Genomic DNA, 21,467 nt, shown 5'->3' with positions numbered 1-21,467 from the left:
CCCCTCCGCTTCTCCTTCACCCAAATCCAGATAGTTGATGTTCTGAAAGAGCTGCAAAATCTGGACCCCTACAAATCAACTGGACTAGACAATCTGGACCATCTCTTTCTAAAATTATCCGCTGCAATTGTTGCAACCCCTATTACTAGCCTATTCAAACGCTTTTTTGTTTTGTCTGAGATTCCTAAAGATTGGAAAGCTGCCGCGGTCATGCCCCTCATCAAAGGGGGAGACACTAGACACAAACTGTTACAGACCCATATCTATCCTGCCCTGCCTTTTCTAAATTCTTCAAAAGCCAAGTTAACAAACAGATCACTGACCATTTCAAATCCCACTGTACCTTCTCCGCAGTCTGGTTTCCGAGCTGGTCATGGGTACACCTCAGCCACGCTCAAGGTCTTAAACTATATCATAACCGTCATTGATAAAAGACAGTACTGTGCAGCTGTCTTCATCGACCTGGCCAAAGCTTTCGACTCTGTCAATCACCACATTCTTATCGGCAGACTCAATAGCCTTGGTTTCTCAAATGACTGCCTCGCCTGGTTCACCAACTACTTCTCTGATAGAGTTCAGTGTGTCAAATCGGAGGGCCTGTTGTCCGGACCTCTGGCAGTCTCTATGGGGTGCCACAGGGTTCAATTCCTGGGCTGATTCTTTTCACTGTATATATCAATGATGTCGCTCTTGCTGCTGGTGATTCTTTGATCCACCTCTACGCAGACGACACCATTCTGTATACTTCTGGCCCTTCTTTGGACACTGTGTTAACAAACCTCCCAACGAGCTTCAATGCCATACACCACTACTTCCGTGGCCTCCAGCTACTCTTAAATGCTAGTAAAACTAAATGCATGCTCTTCAACCGATCGCTGCCCGCACCCGCCCTACAAATACCTAGGTGTCTGGCTAGACTGTAAATTCTCCTTCCAGACTCACATTAAGCATCTCCAATCCAAAATTAAATCTAGAATCGGTGTTCCTATTTCGCAACAAAGCCTCCTTCACTCATGCTACTAAACATACCCTTGTAAAACTGACTATCCTACTGATCCTTGACTTCAGCGATGTCATTTTCAAAATAGCCTCCAACACTCTACTCAGACTACATCCAATTTGCTATCACAGTGCCATTCGTTTTATCACCAAAGCCCCATATACTACCCACCATTGCGACATGTTTGCTCTCGTTGGCTGGCCCTCGCTTCATATTCGTTGCCAAACCCACTGTCTCCAGGTCATCTATAAGTTTTTGCTAATTAAAACCCCGCCTTATCTCAGCTCACTGGTCACCATAGTAACACCCACCCTTAGCACGCATTCTAGCAGGTATATTTCACTGGCCATCCCCAAAGCCAACATCTCTTTGGCCGCCTTTCATTCCAGTTCTCTGCTGCCAATGACTGGAACGAATTGCAAAAATCCCTGAAGCTGGAGACTTATATCACCCTCACTAACTTTAAGCATCAGCTGTCAGAGCAGCTTACCGATCACTGCACATGTACACAGCCCATCTGTAAATAGCCCACCCAACTACCTCATCCCTATATTGTTATTTATTTTTGCTCTTTTGCACCCCAGTATCCCTACTTTCTCATCATCTTCATCTATCATTCCAGTTTTAATGCTAAATTGAAATTATTTCGCCACTGTCTATTTATTGCCTTACCTCCCTAATCTTACTACATTTGCACACACTGTATATAGATTTTTCTATTGTGTTATTGACTGTACGTTTGTTTATCCCATGTGTAACTTGTTTTTGTCGAACTGTTTTGCTTTTTCTTGGCCAGGTCGCAGTTGTAAATGAGAACTTGTTCTCAACTAGCCTACCTGGTGAAATAAAAAAATGTGGAGACAGCTTATTTGAACCCTCTCATATTGGCTCTGATACGTGTTCTGTTATAGTGTTGTTTCAATGTGGGCATTAAGGTGTCCGCATGCTTCCCAGCCAAAAGTTAGATGCATGAACTCTATAGTGTTCGTGCATATATTATGAAGATATTTTATGGCGTTTTTGTTCGTTTTGGACTTCAGCGAGATTTTTTTTTCAGCTGTTCTTGCACACAACATTTTTTGCTGGAGGGAAGCCGAAGTTCGGAGCCGAAGTCTACGCCCCTTTCGTCGGTGATTGGTAAACCGTAGGACTCATTTCATTGAAAAATAGTCCACCAAACATCTTGTAATATTGCGCAACTAAGATCACTTTTTCAAGAAAGTCAATATCTTTTTTTTTTCTTCTTTTTTTTTTTTTTACCCCTTTTTCTCCCCAATTTCGTGGTATCCAATTGTTTAGTAGCTACTATCTTGTCTCATCGCTACAACTCCCGTACGGGCTCGGGAGAGACGAAGGTTGAAAGTCATGCGTCCTCCGATACACAACCCAACCAAGCCGCACTGCTTCTTAACACAGCGCCATCCAACCCGGAAGCCAGCCGCACCAATGTGTCTGGTAAGCGCGCACTGCGCCCGGCCCGCCACGGGAGTCACTGGTGCGCGATGAGACAAGGATTTCCCTACCGGCCAAACCCTCCCTAACCCGGACGACGCTAGGCCAATTGTGTGTCGCCCCACGGACCTCCCGGTCGTGGCCGGTTACGACAGAGCCTGGGCGTGAACCCAGAGTCTCTGGTGGCACAACTGAAGAACGTCAATATTAATGACCGTTTTCTTGAGTTATCTTAAATTAATTCCGACTATTTTGAGAAAGTGTATAGTTGTTACGCCTTCTCAAAAAGGGGAAACAGTACTACTATTGCCGTTTTTAAAATCTTTTTTCAAGCGAAGCTCTAAGGGAGTATACGAGTACACTCGTTCGGTTCGGCTTGCTGAGTTCGGCTAGGCCCAGCCGAACTGAAGCATGCTGATGTCTTTAGTCATACCCCTTTTAAAGATGCTTGTTAACATGCACACCACCATACCCATGCTGTCTGATGTAGTGCAGGGAATAAATTACAGCCCCAGAGTACAATTAATTTTGTAAGTCAATACACACGCTATTACCTCCGAATGTGTGGTTCGTCTTTGGCACGTCAGCCAAATAAGATACACATGTATTGCATAAAACGTGGAAGCATACTGCCATAACTTGTTGCATAAGTTATTATGTATTAATTTTTAGGCAGACATGCAACACACCCACAAGCTCTTTTGGGATTCAGTGTGTTGAATGTCTTGAAAAAAGGTCACACTTGTAGTCCACTGAAAGCAATGGCTGCCAACAAAATGACGGAGTCTATTCATTTTCGATAAAAGGAAAGTTCTACTATCAAAGTGAGGTGAAGCAAGAGGTGATCAGTGAGTGAACATTAAGTTGGGGAAGCTTAACAGTATGCTAATTATTGGGGATATTGCAGGGCAATTGACCAATCGAGGCTTGCTATAGCTTCCAGCCCGTGCTGTATTGGCTGTTAGTACCTAGCACTACCTAGCATTCTGTTTACTTTCATCTTGAAAAGAAAAAAACACACATGGTGTTTTAACTGTCGACAAATCAAGCGTTTCATTGCTTTACATGGAATTCCCCCGTCACAGAACGAAACGTCAGTATGTGCAGAGGTAATCATATTTATAATGCATAGAATACCATTAACTGCTGGTCATATATTTTGCCCACCGCCTAGAAGACACAGTGGTTTGTTTGTGTTTAAAGGCATTTTGAACATTACATTGGGGAAATATCTATAATATAAGATCGAAATTGACATGGATGACTTTAGCATCTATCATGCAGCCTGCTCACACATCATGTGTACAACGTTAAAACAGGATAGATCCAGATTAAAAGACTTGTCAAGGACAGTTTCCCAACATAGATTCTTGACAGCTCATTTTCACCAATGATTGATTTTCTACCAGTCTTTTATGACATGATCATTAGTATTGTACATGTTCTTTTCCATTCCTTTCTGTAGATAAAGCAGCAGAACAGGAACAGAGGGATCCCAGTCCCAGTGACTCAGAGGCCTTCTGCATATTGATGACATCACCAGTGCAGGAGCCCTCTGAGGAGCAGCAGCCTTCTGTTGTAGAGGTCATTTCCAGGTCACCCAGCTGTCTCAGTGACGTGTCCATCAGCAGGTGAGCGAGCCCAGGAGACGGCAGAATTGATTATGGTGAAGTTGCCCCTAGACACTGAATTTGTGCATTTTACCCACTAATGGTTAAGGTTAGGATTGGGGAAGGGTATTCTTGATCTGTACCTTGGGGGAACTTCACCCCAAGCCAGCTGAATAGCTGATTCTACACTCCTCAACAAGCAGACATTTGACTTGTCTTCCCGGGGTTTCTCTGTTTCAATGCTTCACAGCTCTCAAAACAGGAGAGCTGTTGTGTGTGTGTGTGTGTGTGTGTGTGTGTGTGTGTGTGTGTGCGTGTGTGTGTGTGTGTGTGTGTGTGTGTGTGTGTGTGTGTGTGTGTGTGTGGTATTACTGAGGAACTCTGTGTGAAACTAAAGTCGGACTCTCAGCGGGAGTATTGAGTTGGTTCTGACTCACACAGCTCGTTGCGGGCCTCTGGAAAGAGTTCTATCAGCATTCATACCCCCACAGCCTGCCTGCACTTCAGCCCAGAATAGTTTAAATGGCCTTTTCTTTAGAAAGACACTGCAAGGTTGGCTAGTTGAAGACTAAAGTTACGTGTTGAACATAACACTCTAAATCAGTCACAGATACCTAACAGTACCAAGCTCTTATTAAAATAGGGTTGGGACAAGTTACCAACTGATCAAAGGAGAAAAAAACTCTATAGTAGATTTCTATTTTTACAGAGATTGATATATTAAATATTTTGATATACAGTATTGGAACAATATACATTATTGTTTTGAAAATATATTTTTTCAAGGAAGCTGGTCGTGAGCCAGGCAGCTGTTAATAGAACACGTGCTGCTTTTGTCTGGAATATCGACCTGGACCCCAAAGGATGCAGATTCGTAGAGCCATCAGCTACAGAATGTAATTAATAGTGTGCTCCCTTGTTCAGAGTGTCAGACCTGTGTATGCTGTGTGCCAGAGGGCCTTATCAAATAAGCACTATGAGATGTCCAGACTCCCACCACAATTTAGAGCTCTATACAGCAAGTTAATATTTTTTGGGCAGAGGCTGATGTTCCATTGACCTGCTCCTATTCATATGAGGCCCTAGAGCTTCACGCAAATATGCTTTTCTGTCGCCCCACATTCTGCCTGTATGGAGCTGGAAGTGTGTCTGTGTGAAATCTGGCAGGTGTGATAATTAATTATAACCCTGTGTGTGTGTGTGTGTGTGTGTGTGTGTGTGTGTGTGTGTGTGTGTGTGTGTGTGCACATCACCTGCCTCTGATAAAGCCACCGCCTGGCTCGGCTTCCAGCTGGGGACTCGGACACCTGACAATGCTCTGAACCACACCACTTAAATTGCCTCTTAGCCGGCGCTATCATCAGAGCAGCACTTGGTCAGACCTCTCTCCCACTCCCCCCAGTAATGAGCCAGTTAGTCAGTCAGACGGAGAGCTGCTCCAGCAGCCTGCTCTAATAGCTAACAGACAGGCATTAGCCCCACCAGTTGCTACGGCCCACCTACCTACCTAACTCTTTATGCAGATAGACATTTCATTAGTCTTCCCCTGGAGGGGCACCAAGAGGAGTGCTCTCACCTTCCAGAGGCAATTTACTCTCTGTTTGTCCGCATTAAGGCATGTAAATGTCTTGTAAAAGTGTTTTATTAGGACTTCCAGGGAGATATGAACAAATATTGGCTTCCTCTTTCAGAAAAGGCTTGCTAAAAATCGATTGCATATATCCTTCTCATCCTTTATCCATCCCATCCAGGGTTTACATGGTCTTTCAGGTGAGAGTCAGCCATTACTGAATAATCTTCACACCTGCTTGAGCAGATTCATCTTTTGGTCATCAAATAGAAATCTTCTCACCAGGTGTCACTCTGTTTCGAATTTATTCATGTTTCCATTCATATGATTGTAATGGTACCGTTTTTCACTCCTGCTTCCGGAGGTCACATTGTGATCCTGTGTGAGTGTGAACACCAGACTGAGCAGAGGGAGATGAGGCCTCCAGGCTTGTGCCATCTCTTCTGTCTGTATTTAATCACCTGTCAGCGCCTATTAGAGCCCTCTTTATGTGGTAGGCTGTCATGTTACTGTTAGGCGATAAAACAAAAATGCATCAGCTTTTTTACCCAATGGTGTAATAATTAGGCTATTCTGTTTGCTCCCTGTTCCACAGTCGAGAACTTCCAAGGGACTATACAGCCCTCAAAGATCATCTTTGGGAGAAGAGCTCTTCACGAAAGTATTTTTTTATTCCACACACTGTAATAAAACATTATCTTTGTCCAGGCAAAGTGATGAAAAGCTCTTGAATTCATTAAACTTGCATAGAGGGGTGTTGTTGAAGAATCCTGAGAAGTTTGGCTGCACTCTCCACAGGTGTTGGGTATTTAGAGCATCTCTGAAGAGAACATTTAATGCTGTCTTCTAATCTTACATAAGTGAAAGGCCAGCCGTATGGAGGTACATACTATAAGCAGGTCCTTGTTTGGTTTTGATTTAATGTTTAGGAGAGAAACATTACTTGCAGTATTCTGCTCATTATGGGATAAATCAGGGCTGCTCAACGCAGGTGTTCAGGATAGATTGATCCAATGTGTTTGCTTTTTTGTGGTTCTCTCCATTTGTTATTTCTGGTGAATCTCATTCCTTCTGCACACTATGGCAGTTTATTCAGCCTCCAACTTGCTTTATTGATTTTATTTTTAAGTTCCCCTCCCCTGACATGTATTGATTTACTTTCAAGAGAAGAGAATAATATAAAGGAAAATGTTGCAAAAATAACACTGAAATAGTGAGTAGGCTACATACATTATATTTGTATATTGATAAGGCTACATGAAGAACTTACAAACTTCACTTTCAAAAAGGCCGACTTAGGGCTGAATTCATTTTCACTTAAATAGCCATCTTAAGCTTAGACAAAGTTCTACAAAGTACTAGTAAATACGTTTTTTCCCCCTGTTTAATACATTTGCTAACATTTCGAAAAACCTGTTTCTCTGTCATTATGGGGTATTGTGTGTAGATGGATAAAATAATCTATTTTAGAATAAGGCTGTAACGTAACAACATGTAAAAAAAAAAAGTCAAGGGATCTGAATGCTTTCTGGAAGCACTGTAGATTAAGCCATGGAGTGCAGCATGGGCAACACAATGTATGACAAGGATTTACTTTTCTGATCAATTTCTCTTCAGTATAAAGATTAAACTGAACAAGTGAGTAAAAGTTATGCAACGTCAAATTAGCTAGTCGTCTTTCCAAGTATATCGACTCATTAATTTAATGGACTCAGAGTGGCTGTGTAGTTTTTACAAAGCAAGGGTTAATCCCCTGATAAAGTGTTTTATTAGCAGTCAGAAGTTCGCTAGAGGTTCCTCTCTGTTAGGTTATCATTTTTTGTTCATTTTCCCCTGGCCAGGAAGTATTCACGCTGGGCTTTTCATTATTAATATTAATAGCCTTCCAATGAAAAGAACCAGCTTCAAAGAGGCCTAGTTTAATCCATTTAGATGGGCTCCTTGTCCTGGGTTGTCCTTACCTGCCTCCCAGGCCCTCTGTGGCCCCAAGACACTGATCTCAGGGGATTCAAGCCAAATCGGGTCATATTTGATTATGCCTGGCACCACACACACTTACCATTCCTCTGTTTCACAGCCAAGTTTAACCCACCCTTTCAGGTACTATTTTTGGATAAAGAACTCAGTAAACCTCACATCATCCCAGCTATTGTATTTCATCCAGGCCAAAATTAGCTGCTTGATATGATGACCATGTGATATGCCAAGTAAGGGATTTATTTAAAAAACCCATGCAATGCAATGGCACAGTTAGGGCTGGCACAATTACTGTATAACCTTGTAACCAACAGTTATGAATGAAGACCGTCATGAAAATAAAATAACCCTCATAAAAACAATTGCAATGGCTGCCTGGTATTGTGACGCAATAATTTCCATTAATGGGTTACACTTCCTGCATTTACTTCCTGCAATGCTTCTGGCAATTTGTCACCAGCAGAGAGAAAGAGGCTAAGCGGGAGGGTGGTTTACTCCGAATTTTGGTTTGTAGATCAACGAGTATGGTTACGTGCACACAATAATACAATTGTTGTGAATAGTCAGATAAATATAGTGGCTCGCCCTTGGCATTTTTCCTATTTTGTTGCCTTACAACCTGGACTTAAAATTGATTTTTTTTGGGGGGGGGGGTTGTATCATTTGATTTACACAACATGCCTACCACTTTGAAGATGCAAAATATTTTTTATTGTGAAACAAACAAGAAATAAGACTAAACTGAATTTGAGCGTAACTACTCACCCCCCCCAAAGTCCATACTTTGTAGAGTCACCTTTTGCAGCAATTACAGCTGCAAGTCTCTTGGGGTATGTCTCTGTAATCTAACCACTGGGATTTTTGCCCATTCTTCAAGGCAAAACTGCTCTAGCTCCTTCAAGTTGCATGGGTTTCGCTGGTGTACAGCAATCTTTAAGTCATACAACAGATTCTCAATTGGATTGAGGTCTTGGCTTTGACTAGGCCATTCCAAGACATTTAAATGTTTCCCCATAAACCACTCGAGTGTTGCTTTAGCAGTATGCTTAGTGTCATTGTCCCGCTGGAAGGTAAACCTCTGTCCCAGTCTCAAATCTGTGGAAAACTGATACAAGTCTCCCTCAAGAATTTCCTTGTATTTAGCGCACCCAGCATTCCTTCAATTCTGACCAGTTTCTCAGTCCCTGCCAATGATAAACATTCCCACAGCATGATGGTGCCATCACCATGCTTCACTTTGGGGATGTTGTTCTCGGGGTGATGTGAAGTATTGGGTTTGCACCAGACATAGATTTTTCCTTGATGGCCAAAAAACAAAATGTTTGTCTCATCTGACCAGACTACCTTCTTCCATATGTTTGGAGAGTCTCCCACATGCCTTTTGGCAAACACCAAACGTGTTTTCTTTTTTTTCTTCTTTAAGCAATGGCTTTTTTCTGCCCACTCTTCTGTAAAGCCCAGCTCCGTGGAGTGTACGGCTTAAAGTGGTACAATGGACAGATATTCCAATCTCCGCTGTGGAGCTTTGCAGCTCCTTCAGGGTTATCTTTGTTGCCTCTCTGATTAATGCCCTCCTTGCCTGGTCCGTGAGTTTTGGTGGGTGGCCCTCTCTAGGCAGGTTTGTTGTGGTGCCATATTCTTTCCATTTTTTAATAATGGATTTAATGGTGCTCCGTGGGATGTTTTGGATATTTTTTCATAACCCAACCCTGATCTGTACTTCTCCAAAACTTTGACCCTGACCTGTTTTAAGAGCTCTTTGATCTTCATGGTGCCGCTTGCTTGGTGGTGCCCCTTGCTTTGAGGTGTTGCAGACTCTGGGGCCTTTCAGAACAGGTGGGGCGGCAGGTAGCCTAGTGGCTAAAGCATTGAACTAGTAACCGCAGGATCGAATCCCCGAATCCCCATGGCAGTTAACCCACTGTTCCTAGGCCGTCATTGAAAATAAGAATTTGTTCTTAACCGACTTGGCTAGTTAAATAAAGCCCCCCCCCCTCCAAAATAGGTGTATATACAGTTGAAGTTGGAAGTTTACATACACCTTAGCCAAATACATTTAAACTCAGTTTTTCACAATTCCTGACATTTAATAAAATACCCTGTCTTAGGTCAGTTGGGATCACCACTTTATTTTAAGAACGTGAAATGTCAGAATAATAGTAGAGTGATTTATTTCAGCTTTTATTTCTTTCCTCACATTCCCAGTGGGTCAGATGTTTACATACACTCAATTAGTATTTGGTAGCATTGCCTTTAAATGGTTTAACTTGGGTCAAACGTTTCGGGTAGCCTTCCACAAGCTTCCCACAACAAGTTGGGTGAGTTTTGGCCCATTTCCCCTGACAGAGCTGGAGTCAGGTTTGTAAGCCTCCTTGCTCGCACATGCTTTTTCGGTTCTGCCGACAACTTTTCTATAGGATTGATGTCAGGGCTTTGTGATGGCCACTCCAATATCTTAACTTTGAAGCCATTTTGCCACAACATTGGAAGTATGCTTGGGGTCATTGTCCATTTGGAAGACCCATTTGCGACCAAGCTTTAACTTCCTGACTGATGTCTTGAGATGTTTCTTCAATATATCCACATAATTTAGAAGAGCAGTGGTTTCTTCTTGCTGAGTGGCCTTTCAGGTTATGTCGATACAGGACTCGTTTTACTGTGGATATAGATACTTTTGTACCTGTTTCCTCCAGCTTCTTCACAAGGTCCTTTGCTGTTGTTCTGGGATGAATTTGCCATTTTCACACCAACGTGCGCTCATCTCTAGGAGACAGAACGCGTCTCCTTCCTGAGCAGTATGACGCTGTGTGGTCCCATGGTGTTTATACTTGTGTACTATTGTTTGTACAGATGAACGTGGTACCTTCAGGTGTTTAGAAATATCTCCCAAGGATGAACCAGACTTGTGGAGGTCTACATTTGTCTTTCTGAGGTCTTGGCTGATTTCTTTTGATTTTCCCATGATGTCAAGCAAAAAGGCACTGATTTTGAAGGTAGGCCTTGTAATACATCCACAGGTACACCTCCAATTCACTCAAATTATGTCAATTAGCCTATCAGAAGCTGTTTAAATGCACAGTCAATGTAGTGTATGTAAACCTCTGACCCACTGGAATTGTGGTACAGTGAGTTATAAGTGAAATAATCTGTCTGTAAACAATTGTTGGAAAAATTGCTTGTGTCATGCACAAAGTAGATGTCCTAACTGACTTGCCAAAACTATAGTTTGTTAACAAGATATTTGTGGAGTGGTTGAAAAATGAGTTTTAATGACTCCAACTTAAGTATGTAAACCTCCGACTACAACTGTGTGTGTGTGTGTGTGTGTGTGTGTGTCATGTATCGCATATGTAAAAAGTTTAAAAGAAGGCTACTGCTCCAGTTTCAACTGTTCTGCCTTATTATTATTCGACCATGCTGGTCATTTATGAACATTTGAACATCTTGGCCATGTTCTGTTATAATCTCCACCCGGCACAGCCAGAAGAGGACTGGCCACCCCACATAGCCTGGTTCCTCTCTAGGTTTCTTCCTAGGTATTGGCCTTTCTAGGGAGTTTTTCCTAGCCACCGTGCTTCTACACCTGCATTGCTTGCTGTTTGGGGTTTTAGGCTGGGTTTCTGTACAGCACTTTGAGATATCAGCTGATGTACGAAGGGCTATATAAATAAATTTGATTTGATTTGATAAAAGTTTTGAGAGTGACACAAATATTAATTTCTACAAAGTTTGATGCTTCAGTGTCTTTAGATATTTTAGTCAGATGTTACTATGGAATACTGAGGTATAATTACAAGCATTTAATGTGTCAAAGGCTTTTATTGACAATTACATGAAGTTGATGCAAAGAGTCAATATTTGCAGTGTTGACCTTTCTTTTTCAAGACCTCTGCAATCCGCCCTGGCATGCTGTCAATTAACTTCTGGGCCACATCCTGACTGATGGCAGCCCATTCTTGCATAATCAATTCTTGGAATTTGTCAGAATATCTGGGTATTTGTTTGTCCACCCACCTCTTGAGAATTGACTACAAGTTCTCAATGGGATTAAGGTCACCTTGTCTTCTCCGGACAAGCTTTTTTCCGGATTCCCCAAACAATCGGAAAGGGGATTCATCCTAGAAAATGACTTTACCCCAGTCCTCAGCAGTCCAATCCCTGTACCTTTTGCTGATTGCGCAACCAGGGCTGGAAAAACCTTGGATCATTGCTATTCCAACTTCCGCGACGCATATAAGGCCCTGCCCCGCTCTCCTTTCGGAAAAGCTGACCACGACTCCATTTTGTTGATCCCTGCCTACAGACAGAAACTAAAACAAGAAGCTCCCGCGCTGAGGTCTGTTCAACGCTGGTCCGACTAATCTGATTCCACACTCCAAGACTGCTTCCATCACGTGGACTGGGATATGTTCCGTATTGCGTCAGACGACAACATTGACGAATACGCTGATTCGGTTCATTAGAATGTGCGTTGAAGATGTCGTTCCCATAGCAACGATTAAAACATTCCCAAACCAGACACCGTGGATTGATGGCAGCATTCGCGTGAAACTGAAAGCGCGAACCACTGCTTTTAATCAGGGCAAGGTGACTGGAAACATGACCGAATACAAACAGTGTAACTATTCCCTCCGCAAGGCAATCAAACAAGCTAAGCGTCAGTATAGAGACAAAGGAGAATCTCAATTCAACGGCTCAGACACAAGAGGTATGTGGCAGGGTCTACAGTCAATCACTGATTACAAAAAGAAAACCAGCACCGTCACGGACCAGGATGTCTTGCTCCCAGGCAGACTAAATAACTTTTTTGCCCGCTTTGAGGACAATACAGTGCCACTGACACAGCCCGCAACTAAAACATGCGGACTCTCCTTCACTGCAGCCGACGTGAGGAAAACATTTAAACGTGTCAACCCTCGCAAGGCTGCAGGCCCAGACGGCATCCCCAGCCGCGCCCTCAGAGCATGTGCAGACCAGCTGGCTGGTGTGTTTATGGACATATTCAATCAATCCCTATCCCAGTCTGTTGTTCCCACATGCTTCAAGAGGGCCACCATTGTTCCTGTTCCCAAGAAAGCTAAGGTAACTGAGCTAAACGACTACCGCCCCGTAGCACTCACTTCTGTCATCATGAAGTGCTTTGAGAGACTAGTCAAGGACCATCTCACCTAGACCCACTCCAATTTGCTTACCGCCCAAATAGGTCCACAGACGATGCAATCTCAACCACACTGCACACTGCCCTAACCCATCTGGACAAGAGGAATACCTATGTGAGAATGCTGTTCATCGACTACAGCTCGGCATTTAACACCATAGTGCCCTCCATGCTCGTCATCAAGCTCGAGACCCTGGGTCTCGACCCCGCCCTGTGCAACTGGGTACTGGACTTCCTGACGGGCCGCCCCCAGGTGGTGAGGGTAGGCAACAACATCTCCACCCCGCTGATCCTCAACACTGGGGCCCCACAAGGGTGCGTTCTGAGCCCTCTCCTGTACTCCCTGTTCACCCACGACTGCGTGGCCACGCACGCCTCCAACTCAATCATCAAGTTTGCGGACGACACAACAGTGGTATGCTTGATTACCAACAACGACGAGACGGCCTACAGGGAGGAGGTGTGAGGGCCCTCGGAGTGTGGTGTCAGGAAAATAACCTCACACTCAACGTCAACAAAACTAAGGAGATGATTGTGGACTTCAGGAAACAGCAGACGGAACACCCCCCTATCCACATCGATAGAACAGTAGTGGAGAGGGTAGTAAGTTTTAAGTTCCTCGGCGTACACATCACAGACAAACTGAATTGGTCCACCCACACAGACAGCATCGTGAAGAAGGCGCAGCAGCGCCTCTTCAACCTCAGGAGGCTGAAGAAATTCGGCTTGTCACCAAAAGCACTCACAAACTTCTACAGATGCACAATCGAGAGCATCCTGTCGGGCTGTATCACCGCCTGGTACGGCAACTGCTCCGCCCACAACCGTAAGGCTCTCCAGAGGGTAGTGAGGTCTGCACAACGCATCACCGGGGACAAACTACCTGCCCTCCAGGACACCTACACCACCCGATGTCACAGGAAGGCCATAAAGATCATCAAGGACAACAACCACCCGAGCCATTGCCTGTTCACCCCGCTATCATCCAGAAGGCGAGGTCAGTACAGATGCATCAAAGCTGGGACCGGGAGACTGAAAAACAGCTTCTATCTTAAGGCCATCAGACTGTTAAACAGCCACCACTAACATTGAGTGGCTGCTGCCAACACACTGACTCAACTCCAGCCACTTTAATAATGGGAATTGATGGGAAATTATGTAAAATATATCACTAGCCACTTTAAACAATGCTACCTAATATAATGTTTACATACCCTACATTATTTATCTCATATATATACATATATACTGTACTCTATATCATCTACTGCATCCTTATGTAATACATGTATCACTAGCCACTTTAACTATGCCACTTTGTTTACATACTCATCTCATATGTATATACTGCACTCAATACCATCTACTGTATCTTGCCTATGCCGCTCTGTACCATCACTCATTCATCTATCTTATGTACATATTCTTTATCCCCTTACACTTGTGTCTATAAGGTAGTCGTTTTGGAATTGTTAGCTAGATTACTTGTTGGTTATTACTGCATTGTCGGAACTAGAAGCACAAGCATTTCGCTACACTTGCACTAACATCTGCTAACCATGTGTATGTGACAAATAAAATTTGATTTGATTTGAATTTCAGTCTGTCCCTGATGTTTTTCCTGGAGAGAATTGGCTTCTTTGCTGCCCTTTTTGATTCCAGGCCATCCTCCGAAAGTCTTCGCCCTCTTCAGATGCACTCACACCTGCCTGCTGCCATTCCTGAGCAAGCTCTGTACTGGTGGTGCCATGATTCCGCAGCTGAATCAACTTCAGGAGACGGTCCTGGTGCTTGCTGGACTTTCTTGGGTGCCCTGAATCCTTCTTCACAACAATTGAACCACTCTCTTTGAAGTTCTTGATGATCCAATAAATTTCAGGTGCAATCTTACTGGCAGCAATATCCTTGCCTGTGAAGCCCTTTTTGTGGAAAGCAATGATGACGGCACGTGTTTCCTTGCAGGTAACCATGATTGACAGAGGAAGAACAATGATTCCAAGCACCACCCTCCTTTTGAAACTTCCAGTCTGTTATTCAAGCTCAATCAGCATGACAGAGTGATCTCCAGCCTTGTCCTCGTCAACGCTCACACCTGTGTTAATGAGAGAATCACTGACATGATGTCAGCTGGTCCTTTTGTGGCAGGGCAGAAATGCAGTGGAAATGTTTTTGGGTGATTCAGTTCATTTGCAATGCAAAGAGGGACTTTGCAATTCTTCTGATCACTCTTCATAACATTCTGGAGTATATGCATATTGCCATCATACAAACTGAGGCAGCAGACTTTGTAAAAATTTATATTTTAGCAACGACTGTATGTATGTACAGTGAGGGGGAAAAAGTATTTGATCCCCTGCTAATTTTGTACGTTTGCCCACTGACAAAGAAATGATTCATCTATAATTTTAATGGTAGACTTATTTGAACAGTGAGAGACAGAATAACAACAACAAAAATCCAGAAAAACGCATGTCAAAAATGTTATCAATTGATTTGCATTTTAATGAGGGAAATAAGTATTTGACCCCTCTGCAAAACATGACTTAGTATCTGGTTGCAAAACCCTTGTTGGCAATCACAGGTCAGATGTTTCTTGCGGTTGGCCACCAGGTTTACACACATCTCAGGAGGGATTTTGTCCCTCTCCTCTTTGCAGATCTTCTCCAAGTCATTAAGGTTTCGAGGCTGACGTTTGGCAACTCGAACCTTCAGCTCCCTCCACAGATTGTCTATAGGATTAAAGTCTGGAGACTGGCTCGGCCACTCCAGGACCTTAATGTGCATCTTCTTGAGCCACTCATTCGTTGCCTTGGCCTTGTGTTTCGGGTCATTGTCATGCTGGAATACCCATCCACGACCCATTTTCAATGTCCTGGCTGAGGTAAGGAGGTACTCACCCAAGATTTGACGGTACATGACCCCGTCCATTGTCACTTTGATGCGGTGAAGTCCTGTCCCCTAAGCAGATAAACACCCCCAAAGCTTAATGTTTCCACCTCCATGTTTGACGGTGGGGATGGTGTTCTTGGGGTCATAGGCAGCATTCCTCCTCCTCCAAACACAGCGAGTTGAGTTGATGAGAAAGAGCTCCATTTTGGTCTCATCTGACCACAACACTTTCACCCAGTTGTCCTCTGAATCATTCAGATGTTCATTGGCAAACTTCAGAAGGGCATGTATATGTGCTTTCTTGAGCAGGGGGACCTTGCGGGCGCTGCAGGATTTCAGTCCTTCACGGGGTAGTGTGTTGCCAATTGTTTTCTTGGTGACTATGGTCCCAGCTGCCTTGAGATCATTGACAAGATCCTCCCGTGTAGTTCTGGGCTGATTCCTCACCGTTCTCATGATCATTGCAACTCCACGAGGTGAGATCTTGCATGGAGCCCCAGGCCAAGGGAGATTGACAGTTCTTTTGTGTTTCTTCCATTTGAGAATAATCGCACCAACTGTTGTCACCTTCTCACCAAGCTGCTTGACGATGGTCTTGTAGCCCATTCCAGCCTTGTGTAGGTCTACAATCTTGTCCCTGACATCCTTGGAGAGCTCTTTGGTCTTGGGAATGGTGGAGAGTTTGGAATCTGATTGATTGAATGCTTCTGTGGACAGGAGTCTTTTATACAGGTAACAAACTGAGATTAGGAGCACTCCCTTTAAGAGTGTGCTCCTAATCTCAGCTCGTTACCTGTATAAAAGACACCTGGGAGCCAGAAATCTTTCTGATTGAGAGGGGGTCAAATACTTATTTCCCTCGTTAAAATGCAAATCAATTTATAACATTTTTGACATGCGTTTTTCTGTTTTTTTTTGTTATTCTGTCTCTCACTGTTCAAATAAACCTACCATTAAATTATAGACTGATCATTTCTTTGTCAGTGGGCAAACGTACAAAATCAGCAGGGGATCAAATACTTTTTTCCCTCACTGTATGTACCCCCTTGTATGTATGTACCCGCTGTGTTTGTGTGTGTGTGTATGTTGAATGTTTCTTGAAGTGCAGTCGCAAAAACCATCAAGCGCTATGATGAAACTGGCTCCCATGAGGACCGCCAAAGGAAAGCAGGACCCGTAGTTACATCTGCTGCAGAGGATCAGTTCATTAGAGTAACCAGCCCCCGAAATCAGCAATTACATTCACATTGCAGCCCAAATAAATGCTTCACAGAGTAACAGACACATCTCAACATCAACTGTTCAGAGGAGACTGCGTGAATGAGGCCTTCATGGTCGAATTGCTGAAGAGAAAAAAAACACATCTAAAGGATACCAATAATAAGAAGAGACTAGCTTGGTCCAAGAAACACAAGCAATGGAAATGGTTCCAACCGCTGTGTCCTTGTGAGACGCAGAGTAGGTGAGCGGATGATCTCTGCATGTGTGGTTCCCACCATGAAGCATGGAGGAGGAGGTATGGTGTGGGGGTGCTTCGCTGGCGACACCGTCTGTGATTTATTTAGAATTCAAGGCAGCAGCATGGCTACAACAGCATTCTGCAGCGATACACCATCCCATCTGGTTTGTGCTTAGTGGAACTATAATTTGTTTTCCAACAGGACAATGGATAGCACACCTCCAGGCTGTGTAAGGGCTATTTGACCAAGAAGGAGAGTGATAGGGTGCTGCATCAGATGACCTGGCCTCCACAATCACGACTTCAACCCAATTGAGGTGGTTTGGAATGAGTTGGACCGCAGGGTGATGGAATAGCATCCAGCAAGTGTTCAGCATATGTGGGAACTTATTCAAGACTGTTGGAAAAGCATTCCAGATGAATCTGATTGAGAGAATGCCAAGAGGCTGTCATCAAGGCAAAGGGTGGCTACTTTGAAGAAACTAAAATATATTTGTATTTGTTTAACACTTTTTTGGTTACTACATGATTCTATATGTGTGGTTTCATAGTGTTGATGTCTTTACTATTATTCTACAATGCAGCAACTGTTAAAAATAAAGAAAAGCCCTTGATTGAGTAGGTGTGTCCAAACTTTGGACTGGTACTGTATATATATATTTATATAGATACATTTTTGTCATATAGGTCCCGTATTAGTGTTTTCTATCCCTGGGCTGGGCCATAGTCCAAACGACTCAGCTGGTTAGTATCACCTGGACAGTGTTCTCTCTCTTTCTCTATGTCTGTCTCCTCCCTTTCTCTCTCTTCCTCTCTGTCCAAAAGGCAGAGAAACCACCCAGGGAGAAAATTATTCAGTGAAGTGCTTTCCTTTTCCTAATCTTTGATACCACTTTGACAATCACAATTGTGTTTTTTTGTCATTGACCCCCCCACGCTCATAAGCAGAGTCTTACAAAGACTGCAAGGTGCTAACTCTCCTGAAATATGCATTTCTTGGGTTTACCTTTTCTTTTGTTTGTGTGTCGTGTGGCCCACATACATTATTACATTATTACATCATTCCATCTGTTAGTCACATGTCTGTGGAATTTGTTCAGTTTATGTCTCAGTTGTTGAATCTTGTTATGTTCATACAAATATTTACACATGTTAAGTTTGCTGAAAATAAACTCAGTTGACAGTGAGAGGACGTTTCTTTTTTTGCTGAGTTTATTTCTATAGATTCATTTTTGTCAAATTTGTCCCGTATTGATTTTCGAAAACTCTTCTCTCGGTGTGATGTATTGCATTACTATATATAATCTGTCAGAAACCTGCATCCTGTTTGTTGCACATGTTCTTCCCACCATTTAGCTGGGTGGCAGCAGCATACAAATGTGCTTTCGAAGTAGGAGAGTTGGATGTGAGAGATATGCTCTGTCAACAAGTTATGAGGCGAGGGAGGGCTGCTGATGAGATGTGTGTTATGTGTTATGGCCCTATTTTTAGCCTGATGGTGTTGGTTTCAATGACTGGTGCCAATTCTGCAGCCAGGCTTAACTCTCTATCTCTTTCTTCTCTGTTCCACTTGTGTGTGTTGCTCCGTTGTGATGACTGGTTGAACACTATTAATAGAAAGTTTTAATAGCAAGTTTCTCCTCTCTGTTTTCTCAGTTCCATCTCCGACGTCTTCGCTGACAGATGCTATGAGTAAGTTATTCTGCTCTTCAGACAAATTTAATAACAAAACCTTCACACACAACACTGATGTTTGGAAACATGCGGCCTCATCATCATGTCAGCTCCTGCCATGTTGCCACATCAGGACATCTGTTGTAGACGGGCAGTCTTCAGCTCAATTCTGCTAGCTGGGTTTTTGTCATTTGGAGTTAGCTGATGCGAGGAAATTGCCAATAGCGGGTAATTGTAGGCCTTACTGATGGGCAGATTGGATCTGAAATTGCTGATGCAACTGCTAGGACAGCTGCCTTGCTTGACTTGACACGGATTAATGCTTTTTCAACTAACAATCTGCTAATGTCAGGTTTGGTTTTCACAAGGCATAATGGGACCCATATCGTCCAAAACGTTATTCTTTTGACTCATCTGTCCATAGAACATTATTACAAGAGTCTTGATGATCATCCAGGTGCTTCCATGTGCTTTTTGGCGAACTTGAGTCAACTTTTTGGACTACATGGGTTCCATTATGCCTGGAGAACACCAAACAATGCATTCCACAGTAAGAACCTTATACCAAGGGTCAAGCATGGTGGTGGTAGTGTGATGGTTTGGGGATGCTTTGCTGCCTCAGGACCTGGACGACTTGCCTTAATAGAAGGAACTGTGAATTATGCTCTGTATCAGATAATTCTACAGGAGAATGTCAGGATATCTGTCTGTGAGCTGAAACTGAAGCACAGCTGGGTTATGCAGCAAGACATTGATCCAAAACACACAATGTTTGCGTGTGTCTACATGAAAATGATTAGAAAGCAACTAATTAGAAGTTTTGGAATTGCCTAGTCAAAGTCCAGACCTAATCCCAATTGAGATGTTGTGGCAGGACTTGAAACGCATAGTTCATGCTTGAAAACCCACAAATATTGCTTAGTTAAAGAAGTTCCTCATGCAAGAGTGGGCCAAAGGTCCTCCACAGCGATGTGAGAGACTGATCAATAACTACAGGAAGCATTTGGTTGCAGTCATTGCAGCTAAAGATGGCACAACCAGTTATTGAGTGTAATGGGGCAATTGCTTTTTCAAAAATAATTGTTATTTGTAAACTCAGATTCCTTATGTAATAATGGGTTTTGGTTGAAGATCTGATAACATTTAGTTTCAAAAATATGCAAAAAGGAGCAAATACTTTCTCACAGCACTGTATCATAAACCTACTCCCAAGGTTTTGGTCCCTCCAGTCTCAAGTCGTGAGGCCCCCTACAGCCTATGACTGTTTGAAGTGTAGTCAGGCAAGGTGCAGCTCCGGCTCACCCTCCACCTCAGAGTAATGATCAGTCCTGTTGCACAGCTGGTTCCCATGTCATGGCTGGTGTTTATATTCGTTATGTATCTTATTTATCACATTCGCACATCGTACAGATACAGAGCCTTTGAGCAGAACATCTGTCAGACAGCGATTTAATAAACCCAATCATTGCATACAATTCTAAATGCTAATTAGTTTATTAAAAATAATTTTGGGCCACGATTAAAAAATTATCTTTATCTTATATTATCTTTCTCAACTGGTAATTGAGGCGTGCTTCCCATTCCCCATTAAAATGCATCGGAAGGCAGGCTTCACCACTTTGCAACGAGTTGGAGGCCGTATGCATTTAACTACTTAATTGAACATTTTACTGAGGCATGTTTTCCTTGCTTCAAAGTAGCCTAAGCAAAATTGGACCATATCCGTGGAGGCAATTGTTTTTACAAAGACTTCCAAATGCCATTGAAACCAGTACCCTATTTTTCTCATGTTCTGTTGGTTTTCAACTTCCTTTCGTTGTCTGTTGGCCAAATGTACATTGGCATGTAGCCTACTGCCTTGTGCACATTGCAGCGATAATAACGTTAATAAATAATATCTTATCAACATTTTAAGCTAAACTTTCTGATCTGTTGCATCAAATTCATTGCTTTAAAAAATGTTTTATGTAGGCCTACTGGTTGTATGAATTTGGGATATATCTCCCCACACTGTCCCAGAGTCTGTTTGGGCTATTTCTTTCTCAACAAACTGACCAACTTTTCTATTATGGGGGATAGTAGATTTAATTAAATTGGCAAAATTATATAGCCTAATTAGCCTACTCCTGTCTATGCAGAAATACATAAAAAAAATGCTCAACTTAATTGAGCGAACAACAGTAGTCCTATAGCCTATCTTATTGGCACCAACCGAGAGCATCAGTGTGCACTGCATATTCACTCTTTATTATTGTTTGGTCATTGCCACCTCCAGTTTAAATGGACGGCATATTCTATTTGTGTCTCCCCTTCTCGTAGGCCAATTACAGTGTGTATGACGTTTTTTTTATTGATTTGTTTGTCAGGAGAGTAGGCTACCCTGTAATCTTTTGTTTTCAAATAGATTCTGCTGTCTCCAGTCATATACTGTAAAGTGAAACTCATGCAGCGTATATGTATAGGCTAGTGATTATGCTGTTCCTTAATCATCTTGTTGGCTGAGGGAAAGTAAATGTGGACAGTTATTCTAACATCGACTTGCATGTTCTCTTAAAATGAATGACCATAATCTAAATGGGATTTCTGTCATTCTGAGCACCGTGTGTGGACGCCCTAATCAGGTTACTCACCCAATGTATTTAGATCCGATAAATTTAAATGCTGCTGGTCAGATGTCC

The 21,467-nt window shown here is 42.9% G+C and overlaps 1 protein-coding gene across 4 annotated transcripts in view; it reads left to right on the top strand.

The window, feature by feature from the left end:
* Positions 1-21,467, top strand: part of LOC109895400 (E3 ubiquitin-protein ligase RAD18) — an 88,848-nt gene that overhangs the window by 45,058 nt on the left and 22,323 nt on the right. For 3 of the 4 annotated variants that reach the window (XM_020489061.2, XM_031822705.1, XM_031822704.1), the window contains 2 exons: positions 3,918-4,083; positions 18,772-18,807. In XM_020489061.2, the coding sequence (XP_020344650.1) occupies positions 3,918-4,083; positions 18,772-18,807 (202 nt within the window). The remainder of the gene's footprint in view (positions 1-3,917; positions 4,084-18,771; positions 18,808-21,467) is intronic. The other variant, XM_020489076.2, reaches the window with a different exon arrangement.

The sequence above is a fragment of the Oncorhynchus kisutch genome, linkage group LG1 (genome assembly GCF_002021735.2).
Source record: "Oncorhynchus kisutch isolate 150728-3 linkage group LG1, Okis_V2, whole genome shotgun sequence".
Classification (NCBI taxonomy): domain Eukaryota; kingdom Metazoa; phylum Chordata; class Actinopteri; order Salmoniformes; family Salmonidae; genus Oncorhynchus; species Oncorhynchus kisutch.
The sequence above is the reverse complement of the archived record's forward strand: the minus strand, read 5'-3'. Positions and strand labels throughout refer to the sequence as shown.